Source organism: Pleurodeles waltl, chromosome 9 (assembly GCF_031143425.1).
Source record: "Pleurodeles waltl isolate 20211129_DDA chromosome 9, aPleWal1.hap1.20221129, whole genome shotgun sequence".
Lineage (NCBI taxonomy): Eukaryota > Metazoa > Chordata > Amphibia > Caudata > Salamandridae > Pleurodeles > Pleurodeles waltl.
Genome location: NC_090448.1, coordinates 251653113 through 251666297, shown reverse-complemented (window position 1 = coordinate 251666297; position 13185 = coordinate 251653113). Strand labels below are relative to the sequence as shown.

General features: G+C 40.2%; 1 protein-coding gene across 1 annotated transcript in view; it reads right to left on the bottom strand.

Moving 5' to 3' along the window:
* Nucleotides 1–735: 735 nt before the first annotated feature.
* Nucleotides 736–13185, bottom strand: part of ATG7 (autophagy related 7) — a 1524945-nt gene continuing 1512495 nt past the window's right edge. The window contains exon 19 of the mRNA XM_069206657.1: nt 736–1053. Within this exon, the coding sequence (XP_069062758.1) occupies nt 1021–1053 (33 nt within the window). The 3' untranslated portion in view covers nt 736–1020. The remainder of the gene's footprint in view (nt 1054–13185) is intronic.

Genomic DNA, 13185 nt, shown 5'->3' with positions numbered 1-13185 from the left:
TGTGACACAGATAACGGTGTATGTGGTGACTGAATGTATTTTTCAGATGTAAAATAGTCCCTCATACATTGTAATGCAATTAGTCCATAAGAGGCGCATACATTGTAATGCAATTAGTCCATAAGAGGCGCATATGGGAAGAGAGTAAACTCCTTGTGCTGAAGAAACAGTGCACTCTATGTGTATTTTAACGCATTTATAAGGATATGTCATGCAGACTGCTATGAAGCTAGCCCTAAAAAAGGGAACATTAAGGAACCATTCAGATAATCATTATAAACATTTTCTTTGTGTTTTCCTTTCAGTAAACCCACATCGTGATTCCAAAGTGCCTGCAATAAAATTTTGTTCTCGATTTTGCCAAACAAGGGAAATCTTCCATGGACTCAACATTATCATACGGTACTTATCACAGAACAGTGGTTTCAGCGTTTTGGACTTTCACCCAGGTATTCAAAGGCAATTTTTTAAAGCCTCAAAAAATATGCAAATATAAACAAAATTCTTTGCGTATCATTTGCTCCATCTGCTGTAATTTGCATTGGCGCATTTTGTATTTTGTGTTGCCAGGATCATTTTGTTTCTGTTCCTGTTGTTTTCTATTAATAGTTGTACTTTTCTTCCACTTATGCTACGTTTCCCCAAGTAGCCTCCTGTGAACCAGTGCCAAAGAGCATTGCAACCTTCTTAGAAATCTAAACATATACAGCAGATGATTGACAAGAACAAAATAAATATTCATACAATATATTTTACTTCAACTTTGCATTATTTTGCAATATAAAATAGTGACTCTGGCTTGGTGGTAATTACATTTCCAATACAAACTGAAGTCAGGCATAGGGTATGGGTAGATTAAAAAAACGAACACATAATGAGGAAGAACAAGGCAGCAGGAAAAAGAACATGTTCATTATATTTGTTTAGATTTGCAATACGTAATCATTTAAGTATCATTGACAGGCAAAATTGCAGGAATCGAAAAAGCAGACGTGATCGTGGATTTTCTATCTCTGGATTTCATACAGTTTCTTCATCACTCATATCCCAGATCTGGAAAAAAAATAATGCATCGAGATTAACCTCCATCATATATTCTGTGTACAAAACAAAAACACATTTACCTTTCCCTTTGTACACCAAACGCAGATCAGCCAATTTCAAAAGCATGCTCGCACTTTGAAAGGGGAGGGGAGACTTGTAGAGGTGAGGCCCAGAGTAGCATTGGGACCTTGAGACCCTCAGGCCATGGAGGGACAATGGAGAAGGCGGGATCTGGCAAAGGGAGGCTGAGGGGAAGGGCCCAGCCTTGCCACTGCTATCCCTTCCTAAACAACAGATTAAAGACTTCTGAGGTCGCTGCCCATTCAAGGCAGCTTTCAAAATTCCTAACGAGCAGAAAATAGAAATGCAAGATAGAAATCTACGTGTAGTGGTTTGCAGCTCACGTTATGCTCACTGTGTGATATCACCACTTCACTAGTTGACTATGTGAAATGTGCCGCTCTCTTTCACACATGGTGGCAAGGTGATTTGGGAGGTCTGCTGAAGAACACATTTAGGTCAACATCATATTAGCATGCCAAATGATAGAGTTAAAATTAAGATATCTTTACTAATAAGACATAATTTGCAAAGTCGAATTATGTTAACATTAATGCTATGTCGTACAATGAAATACCAGTATTCTGAAATCAGAAGGCCAGTACAGCAAAATACTAAGGTTGACAAAAACTGCTTAGCAGTGCTGTCAGATCAAGAGGTTTCAGCCGCCTCTCCTAGATACCTGTCCCTCATTTGCACTATACACATCCCCCAAAGGTGACCAAGTCAGGAGACCTTCCCAAGAAAAGGTAGTTGGGAGTTTGTGTCCTCACTCCAACTACCAAACCAGCTCTGTTTGTGTGGCTCCTCAGTGCAGCGAGGTTTGCGACACACTGATCCGTGAAGTAGGGCTATTTCTGCTGGGAAATGGCTTGCTGAGGATTACTGCCAGCTTTGAAAAACATAGCAATACATTTACTGCATGACCTCATTGAAAGCTCTGTTGTATTTATATGATTAAGGATTACATCTCTAGGTATTCCACGTTGTATTTCTGCCTTTAACTAATTCAGCAGAATCTTCCTGACAAACCCCAAGCAAAAAGCCAACTTGGGAAGAAGTAGGAAATTCAAAATAATGTACCTGTTTTAGTAATTTGCACTTGTATCTTAAATAATGCATACTTACTAAATCACATACATTTCGTTTTACAGAACGAGTCACTAATGACTGACATATCATTCTCACAGAAACGAAAACGACTCGCAGAGACTAAGATGCATTATGACCAAAGGTCTCGGCGTAAGCGTGGTGCAGGGTAGTCAATGCAATCTAATGTACTTATTATGATATGGAAAACAGATAGAGGTCCACATACCAAAATACCGAATACATAAAATACAGAAATAAGTTACATATAGTACATCACAATAGTATACATCTCATTAATTCAATTTTAAAAACATTACAAATTTGATGAAACTTGGTGCAAACCTTTTCACTAGGTTCCTTACAGGTCTCTATACTGTTGTTATATTTAGGAAACACTGGCCATACAAAATGACTTACTACAACATAGGACAGGACAATATTACATGAATGAAGTTTAGTATACACAAATGACAAAGCATTAATACAAATTTTAAAAACACACCTAAAAATAATTGAACGATCTTAGCACAAACCATTTAGTTTGTTGGAAACATTAAGCACGTACGGGACTCCGAAACGGATAGAATGTTATATTTAAGAAACACTGGCCTTACGAAGTGACAACGTGTATAGTGCAACACAGGACATGTGTTAGACTTTTCTTCCTTGGCGTGGTCTCCCTTAACTTTTTACCTCTGTTTCCCAGGTTATTAATGTGTGCTGGACTCTGATTTTGCTGATTTTGTTACTCTGGGCACTTTAGCACTGCTAACCAGTGCTAAAGTGCAAGTGTTCCTATACAAAATATGTATGTAATTGGTTTATCCATGATTGGCATACTTGATTTACCAGTAAGACCCTAGTACAGTGCACTAGGGGTGCACAGGGCCTGTAAATCAAATGCTACTAGTGGACCTGCAGCACTGGTTGTGCCACGCACATAAGTAGCTCTGTAATCATGTCTCAGACTTGCCACTGCAGTGTCTGTGTCTGCAGTTTTTAACTATAAATTCGACTTGGCAAGTATACCCACTTGCCAGACCTAACCCTTCCCTTTTCTTACATGCAGGGCACCCCTAAGGTAGGCCCTAGGCAGCCCCAAGGGCAAGGTGCAGTGTATGGTAAAGGTAGGACATATAGTAATGTGTTTTATATGTCCTGACAGTAAAATATTGCTAAATTCGTTTTTCACTGTTGCAAGGCCTGTCCCTCCCATAGGTTAACATAGGGGCTACCTTTAAATATGATTAAAGTGTAGATTCCTTTTGGGAGCGGATAGATATGTGGAGTTTGGGGTCTCTGAGCTCACAATTTAAAAATACATCTTTTAGTAAAGTTGATTTTAAGATTGTGTGTTTGAAATGCCACTTTTAGAAAGTAAGCATTTTCTTGCTTATACCATTTCTGTGACTCTCTCTGTTTGTGGATTCCCTGTCTGGGTCAGTTTGACAGTTGGGCTGATGGCACCTCTCACTAGACAGTGACACAAAGGGATCTGGGGTGTAGTCTGCATTTCCTGATGAGCCATCTGTGCTAGGAGGGAGGGGAGGAGTGGTCACTCACACCTGAAAGGGCTGTGCCTGTCCTCACACAATGCAGTCTCCAACCCCCTGGTGTGTGTCTGGGGCCTAGGCAAGGCAGTATTTCAAAAACAAGAGAGACTTTCCTTTGAAGTAAGCCTATTTCAAAGGGCAAAATGGGTATAACGAGGACACCCAAAACCACACAATTTAGAACACTTCTGGAAACCAAGAGGAACCTCTGCCTGGAGAAGAGCTGAAGAGCTGGGGAAGAAGAGCTGCCCTGCATGTGACTCTGCTTTGTGGAGCCCTCCTGCAGTTGCTGCTTCTGCCTGTGCTAGAGGACAAAGACTGGACTTTGTGTTGCCTTCCTTCTTGTGAAGAACTCTCCAAGGGCTTGATTTAGAGATTTATTTGAAGTCTCAGGGACAGCAAAGACTTCTCTCTGCCAGCACCTGGAGTCTCTAGAGAGACTCCTACTCTGCCAAGTGGTTCCCATCCAGTTCCTGGGACCCTGAAAGGAGAAGCTGGCAGCCGTCAAGTGAGAAATCCACGCACCAACCGCCGTGAGGGGAAAAGATCCACGTGACTCCGATCTGCGGCTGAAAAATCGACACGCCACCGGCTCTGCGGCTGAAAATCGACGCTCGCCTGCAACGCAACCTGCGCTGCCTGGTTTTCGCATCATCGTGCGGCTGAATTTCTGATGCCAATACTGCTGGGCATGTAAAAACAACGCAAGGCCTGCCCGGACCCGAGACTGCTGACCGGATCGACATCACTCTCCAGCGGAGAAAATAAATAACGCACGCCTACCCGACTAAAGGAGAAATGATGCAAGGTCTCGCTCGTGAGTGGAATCGACACATCATAAGCTCTTTTTGACGCACACTAGCCCATGCGGGGTTATTTTTGGCGCACCCGAGGTACATTTTCACGCTAACAGCGTTAGCGTTGTGTTTAAAATTACATGAAGACTCTTTTTACTTTTTAATTGATAGCTTGCCTTGTGTATTGTGGATTTTTGTCATTTTGGTCTTGTTTTCTTTAGATAAATATTTTCTATTTTTCTAAAGCTGTTTTGTGTCATTTTGTAGTGTTTTCATTAGGTTACTGTGTGTGTTGGTACAAATATTTTACACCTAGCTCTCCGAAGTTAAGCCTACTGCTCGTGCCAAGCTACCAAGAGCGTGAGCGGGGGTTAGCTGAGGGTGATTCTCTTTTACCCTGACTAGAGTGTGGGTCCTTGCTTGGACAGGAGGGTAACCTGACTGCCAACCAAAGACTCCATTTCTAACAACATGCAAATATTACAAGATTCAGATATTGTATGTACAAGTGACATAACTCACATAATCTTTCCTTTTTTGGGACTTTATCCCAGATGCCAGAGATAACACGTAGGGGAAGCAAATCCATTCTCAACAATAAGATTGACTTTTGGTCCCGTGAGGAAGATTCCAGGTTAGACAGAGTTGGGGTTTATTCCTGAGATCGCTCTCCTGTATTACCCGACTTCGCTGATTTGACTGACATAGAGCAATGCCTCTGTCCTGGCTTATTTTGTAGAGAGTTTTTTTTATATAACACTCCAGGAGGGATTTAGGCATTAAAGAGTCGACACTCAAATCAATCCCAAAAGTGTCTTAAAGTCAAAAGGGACTTAAAAAAAAAAAGCACACCTCTTTTCGAAGGAAAAAAATGTGCACATAGGAGCTTCACACAGAAACATCGCCTCTCCACCCAGAAGCAAATTTCCCCATCTCAGAACAAGACCCAATGCAAAGGTAAAAGTTGACAATAAACCAAACTCCAGGGGCGTGAGGGGCTGCTGGAGTATTCAAATCACAAATATGACGAACGATATGACCTATTGCCTCAAAATTTACCAAAGGCTCATATCCAATATCTCACAAGTATAAGTTAGTGATGGAGGAATTTTTACCCAATAAATAGACAAAACATGACCAAAGTGATATTTTCCACACATTTTATGTAGTCTGATATGGGCATTTGCCTGGGATAAGGTTCTCTTTAAGCAATGGTTTACATGACCAACATCCTGCCCAATACTAGAGAAGTTCTTGCCTAAGTAAAGATACAAATTATCTTTTCCCAATTTATCTTCCTCTAAGTACCAATTGAACTTCCCCATTCACGTACCTTTATTACGAAAAGTAAAAATTTTAGTTTTTTAAATATTTATTTTTTTAAAATGAGCTTCGTCATACTTCATCAAGGCAGTAAGCCAATAGGCGTTAAATCCATTATTTTCATGTCATCAGTGTATAACAGGAAACTAATGTACATGTCACCAATTTTATGGGGTCCCCCACACCTGCCTTAAACAGCCTGTCAAGTCATAAATGTAGAGGGAAACAGCAGGGGAGTCAACAGGCAACCCTGTTTTAAGCTATTGTGAGTTGCAACCTTTCGGGATAAACCCTAAGTCCCTCCCATGAAGATTTGACAACAGGTAGCTCAATGAAGTTCAATAATGAGCCTCAGAAAATGATGGGGAACAGACAATAGAAGTAGCTTTCTCAACTGCATTGGACGATCAACACTATTGAACACTGGAGAGAAATCAATAAAGCTGTATACACCAGCATACCACGGGAATAAGGATATTTCTCAATAATCGTTAGGAGGACAGCAACGTTATCAAGGGTGCATTGGTTCCTCCTGTAGCCAGCCGGTTCTGGGGAGCTAAAATATTTTTCTTGAGCTCACTGTTGCAGATAGGATAGTAAACTCCTTGCGAAAAGTTACCAGTAGCATCTAACAATTCTATCTGTCTGAAACTTACTGGGGATGATTTGGGGCCCTTTTTGACAACTTTACCACTCCAGTACAAAGGGATTTTTCCAGTTCGATAGCAATATTCAAAGAACAGACAAAGAAAATTTGTCCAAGCAATGGGCTCCTTTTTAATGGCTGATATAAGAATATCATCAGGCCCCATTGCTCCAGAAACCCTAGATTTTTTAGAAAACCAACAATCTCAGCTTGAGATGGGGCACCATACAATACAAGCAATTCTTCATCTACACAATCTCTACATGATCAGCATCGCCAGGATTACCAGAATACAAATTAGAAATGTAACCCACACAAACCTTTTCAGGGATGGTAACTGCATGCACTGTAACCCAAGAATCACAATATTACATCACCAGGCACCAATATTTCCATACGTTACTAGAATTAGTGGCTTCCTTCAAGTAATCCACTTATCCCTTTCACTCCTACGCTCTTGTGCATTTAATCTATCTTGATCTAATGTGTTTGAGGTGATAATTTTCATGTTGCCTTAAAGTAGAAAACAACTGAGACTGCCTCTATATCAGAAAATGTATTTCTTGGTTTAGCACCTTTGGATTGCACTTTTTAGCTTGCTTAGGGCCTTTATCCTTTGAGCCTAGAATACAAAAACCCATCATGTGAGATTCAAAATAAAATATAGGGTCACACCATGAAGATTAATTTAATCTGACACATCAATCTTGAATTTTGGAACTTAGGGTCTCAATGTTCCTAGCTGCCCAAAAGGTATGCCCATTTGACTTATTAAAGCTAACCTCACCATTTAATAGGTTCGAGGGTGCTGGTACCTGAAGGTTAAAGGCAAGTGTCAAACCCACTATGCTGTGATCACTCATGTCAGATGGAAAAACAGTAAATTTGGAGCAAGCCCCAAACATTTAATAGGATACTTTCACATAATCGAATAAACTGCGCCTGGTGGTTAAATGGAAAGTGTAAGAGCCAGGCTCACCATCTGAGATTCACTCCTTTAGAAACACCAATTCATAATTCTTACGGTTATCCAATAAAAGAAAGCCACACTTATCTGTTCTAATTTTTTTCTGGTAAATACATTTTCGGGGTGGACTACAATTCTTCTTTTTCCACATTAGCAAAGGTCAGAGTTGGAAACCTTTGTGGTTAAGCCATCCACGATTATTCCAGTTTAGACATACTGATATCATAAGTGAAAGTAAAAAATGAAGTCTCGAGGAGGTCAAAGGGTTACCAGGCAGAATATTCCTATTTGCTAAAAGATAGAAGGATGGACAATCTCTCATATCTTGGTGGGCCAAATTCAAACAAAGGTATAAATATGATAAATGGATAAAACCTTCTTGATTCCAGTTCACAGTATTCTTAAGTAAAATTCCACCCCCCCCCCCCCCCCCCCCTTCGAGCACGGCCCCTTTTGGAATGCATCGCTTTGCAAGAAATTACAAAATAATCAGGATATTTAAATTCTCTACATGCCCAAGTTTCTTGTAAGCATTAAATTAATGGGTAAAGAGGCTCCAGGGTATTCAATTTCACTACATCATGACCCAAACCAGCCAAGTTCCAGGTCTAGAGTAGCCCGCCAGAGCTGTCTCTGTGCCTCACAGTCTTTACCATAGGACGGGCTATTACGGACTCCGCCACCCAACTTCATTTAAGGAGATCATCCTTGAACTAAACAATTTGAGGGTTAAGAGCAGGATCCGCCAAAGTTTCTATTACCCATCCTCCATGCCCCAGAGAGACAACTATAGCAATATGGTTCTCCTGTCGAATGTTATTGTTAGGTCCCACTGCAGCAACTACAGTTGACATTATTTACTTTTAGCAAATACATTGGTTTGGGTGAGGGATCCAGACGCTTGACAAGAGGAACAACATCAATCCTTCTTTTTAGAAAATAATTGCAATTTTGCATATCAAATATGCAATAAACAATGAACCAAAACTGATTCTGGAGTATGGCAATGGTGCAGTTGAGCGTATAAACACATTTTTTATGTCACTACTTTTCACTAACCTTAGTTCTTCTATTTCTGAAAGTGAGTGGAAGATAGAACTATATAAAGTTGCAGGGCATGGCACTTCAAGTATGTTTTTTTATTAGGTACAACTTACAACAGAACCACAAGGGACTGCAACCTTCTCCCATAATGCTTCCTTTCAACTGTTACCACCACATTTCAACCCTTTCTCCACATTCCCTCACCATGGTTATTCCACGATTTCAATGAGGTAAAGACCCAATACATCTTTCCTCTTATATATATATTTTTTTTTTTAACAAAAAAACCTACGCATATAACATAAAGCTATGACTAATCTCATATAACCTTAAATACCTAAAAGGCAAATTTGATTTCAGTTTGACATAACATGAATTACGGGATATGATTTTCTAACAATATATAATGCGGAAAAAAACAATACTGAGACAATTTAACTGAGCACATACTCATGCAATTTATATGGCAGTTTCTTACCTCTTGCAGACATTCTGCATGTTCAACTTCTGCCATCCATTAACTCCCACTGTTACCCACACACCTCATTGTTCTTGCTTTGTTTGTTTCTTTTTCTTTCATGTTATAGCCAATATATCCTTATTCCGCCACTTGCCATCTTCCAGTTTTACTACACCTTTCCTCACTTCAATTACCTTTTTTGGTGATGAAAATTTGGACTCCCCTTTGGGTACAATTTGTGAAATGTTTACTCTCACGTAATCTCCTTCCTCAATCCTTGTCACTCGTCTGTGTTTGTGTGCTTATTTACTTTGGGCTTCTAAACTTTTTCTGGTTCCCTCTTCCATCTTGTCTTTACAAATAGAACATCTCCCAATCCACTGTCGTGTCATTTTGGATGCAGGAACCCTCCCCCTCAAAAGCACAAATGGTGACACACCTGGGTCAGCATTGGGAGTGGTGAGAACTGCGCAAAGTAACTTCCTTAATTACTATTTACAATTTAGTTTGTTTATCCTTGCTACCTCTACATTCTCTTTGATAACTCCATTAAATCTCTCTATGAGACCATTACTTCAGGGGTGATATAAGAAAGTTTTAGTTTGTTTAATTCCTAGAAATTTCAAAAATACTGTAAACTACGCAGAAGTGACTTGACAACCACTGTCTGTCAACATTTCATCAGCAATACCTTCCTTATCAAAAACAGATTCCAAAAACTCTGTAACTTTTAAGTTGTTTGGTACCTTCACAAATTTGACTTCTGGCCAGTGGATATAATAGTCCACTACTACTATGCCATATTGGGATACACCACCTGAAGGTACCATGGGACCAATTATGTCTATTGCTAAATTGCTGCAAGTCTTATCAGGTATTTTTATGGCCTCCACTGTACTTGGAAGAGTGACCTGTGATTTATCAATAATGGCACAATTCCTGCAATCCCTCACTCCTATCCATATTGGCTACTAAAAATTCTCACAAATCCTTATTTTCACTGCATGCATTCCTGTATGTCCTTCATGTGCTGAGTATAACACTTTGTTCCCAATACGCTCTGGAGCCACTAAAACATTGGATTGGTGTACACAACTCTTCATAAACTTGTTTGTATTCTTCACTCAATTTCCCTTTGCATTCCTGTTGTGACCACCCTCAAAGAATGCCTTCTTTCACCTCTTTGATCTGTTCATCTGAACTACATGCAGACTTCCATTCTTCCTCTGATAAAGTACCCTCCGAATAACCTTTAAGAATGCATAATAACTGTGCATCGGTCTGATACAATTCTTCCATCTCCACTTGCTGATCTTGAGCAGGAAGACGAGAAAGGCAACCAGCCAGCAAATACTTGGTACTAGGCACATACCCTACTCGATAATCATACTCGAGAAGCCTGTACTGCAATTTGACAATTTTGAGGGTGGCTCGTTCTCCCCCCTTAGTGGTAAATAGCTGTAACAGGGGTTTTTGTTTGCCACGCACAGTGAACCTTATGCCCCAAAAATAGGGTTTAAAATGAACAATGCCCCACCACCACACTCAAGTCATCCCTTCCATTACAGAATAAGAAGACTCCCTACCACTAAGACTCCTAAAGGCAAATGCTACCACTTCATCCTTGCCTTGCCTGCGCTGCTTTCATCACAGGTGTCAAATGGTTTCAAAGGAATAGCACTTGTCACCTCCATTTTAATAAATTCTAACTTATGATCTCATTCCACACTCCATTCAAATTTAACATTCTTTGAGAGGTTTCTTAATTTGCATGGTTTTTCAGCACATTTAGGGATGAATCTTGTGTAGAACTCAACTAGTCCCACGAAGGACCTTAAATTGACCCTTATTTTCCAGTGGTTGAAAATGTTCAGTTGCCTTGACTAGGCTAGATATAGGTTTGAATCTCTTAGCTGTCAATTTGTAACCCAAATGATCAAACTTGGTGTAATCTGGCACTGTGTTGTTCTTGATCCTTCCCAAAGACTAATACATTGGCTTGAGATGCTACAATACATTCCAGACTCTTTGGAACATGGCCGAATCCAATGCTAGCCCAAACGGGATATGCTTGATTTGGAACAGACCCTCCTGAGTTATAAATAAGTAAAGTGTCTGTAATCAGGATGTGGATTGATTTGGTGGTAGGCCGAGGTCACATCAAGCAAACTGAAGATGTTATCCTCCTTCAAGATGGATAACATGTCTGTGATATTAGGAAGCGGGTGCCGATCGACCCATAGCTGCTTATTTAAATCACACAAATCCGCACACATCTGAATTGTTCCATTTTCCTAGCAAGCAATCACTATCGGTTTAACCCAATCAGAACATTCAATAGGTTCAATCACTTCCTGCTTGCACAATTTGTCCAGTTAATTTTTTTAATTCATAATGCAAGGCCAACGGCACTCTGCCAACATTATCTGCAACAGGACCCACATGCTCGATCGCTTTTATATTAATCTTTCTGAAACACCTCAGAATAACATTTTTCCCACACAATTGTCTCTACAGAAAGGACTTTCATGTACTCCTTCCTCAATACCACTTAAGCTGGATTATTGGGATCCAACAAAATTCCCAATTTCTTTTGATCATACCAACCTACTAAGCAAGCCTTAGGTTTAACTATACACAACACCTTGAATTATGCTGCCCTGGAATTTACATTCAGCTTCAAATTCCCCTACTATTTCTATGGGCTTTCATCCAAGACCTACGGGGTAAATGGCTGAACCCTTCAGATGAACCCCTTTAAAATTCTCCTTCCATGCTTCCTCACTCAATAGCATGAAGGAAGATCCTGAGTCAGCCATGACTTTAACTTCCTGACTATTGATGATTTATTTACAAAAAGGCCTTTTCACCATTTTCAAGGATACCCCCCACCCCACTACTTCATCTTGGTCATTGTTCGTAGAAATGTTTTTAACAATCACTTCGTCATCTTTGTCACTAGAAGATGTATCATTTTCACATGACTTGTTCTGTTCCACTCTGTGTACCTTGCTTGATTGCATTTTGCCAGATGATCTACAAACCCTGCCAAAATATCAATTTTTCATGCATCTGGTGCACAAAACATCTGTGGCAGGACATTCACTGGAATTTCTCAAATGAGAAGCAGACTCAAAATAGCAGCAGCTCCAGAGACAGAAGTGGATGCTGCGAGGCATGCGGGCTGAAGATCTCCTGTTGAAGTACCACCCATTGCCAATATAAAGTCGCAGGGGCACAGCACTTCAAGTGAGTTTCTTTATTAGGTACTGCTTACAACAGGACCATAAGGAATTCAATCTTCTCCCACAATGCTTCCTCCCAACTGACACCTCCACATTACAACCGTTTCTCCCAAAAATTCCCTTACCATGGTTACCTCATGATTCCAATTAGGTAAAGACACAACAAACTTCTATAGATGGAGAAGAGCTCATTATCAAATAATGAGATAAAATCCAAGGACAATGTCTCTAAAATCTGCTCTGGTGACACGCCTTGAAGGTATCACTCAGCACGCCCCATTACAGGTTCAATGACCCTTAGTACAAAAACACTTGCTCCTTGGTTAAGTAAATGAGGGGGTTTGTTGAAGTGAGTCACTACGGCTCCTTAATCTCAATCAATTTGTGAACACAATAGTTGATTGGCCTGATCACTCAAATTTACCTTTAATGACGAGAAACTAACCATTTTGTCTGGCCCAATGTTGGCTTCCCCAAAATTTGTACGGGCAAGTGTCCTTCAAACCCTCAGCATCAGCAGATAAGGGCTTTCAATTATCACCCCCTCACCCGTCTGAGCATATGACGACCTCTGAAAAGTATTTGGAACAATCTGGAATTATGGGAAACTGTAGTAGGGATGTAAGATTCCACTAAATTTGCCCCACCTCTCTCCACCATCTTGCAGTTATGATGGTTTGTATGGGTATTAACTGGAGGTAGAGTCAAAGCATTAACCACAGGCAACATAGGCGTCACCTTATTCAAAACCTCTTTGGGTAATTAGGAAATCTAAATTTTTCTGCTTTGTGTTTTAAAATTCTTTACTTTGGACTCCTTCTTTATACCGGTTATGATAGGCTCTAAATCTTTTTCTGAATGGCCTTAGAAGCAGCATTAAAACCAACCCCAGCATCTATTTCGGTCACTGTCACGTTCACTTTTCCAATTTTCTTACCCCCCTTTTTTTTAACC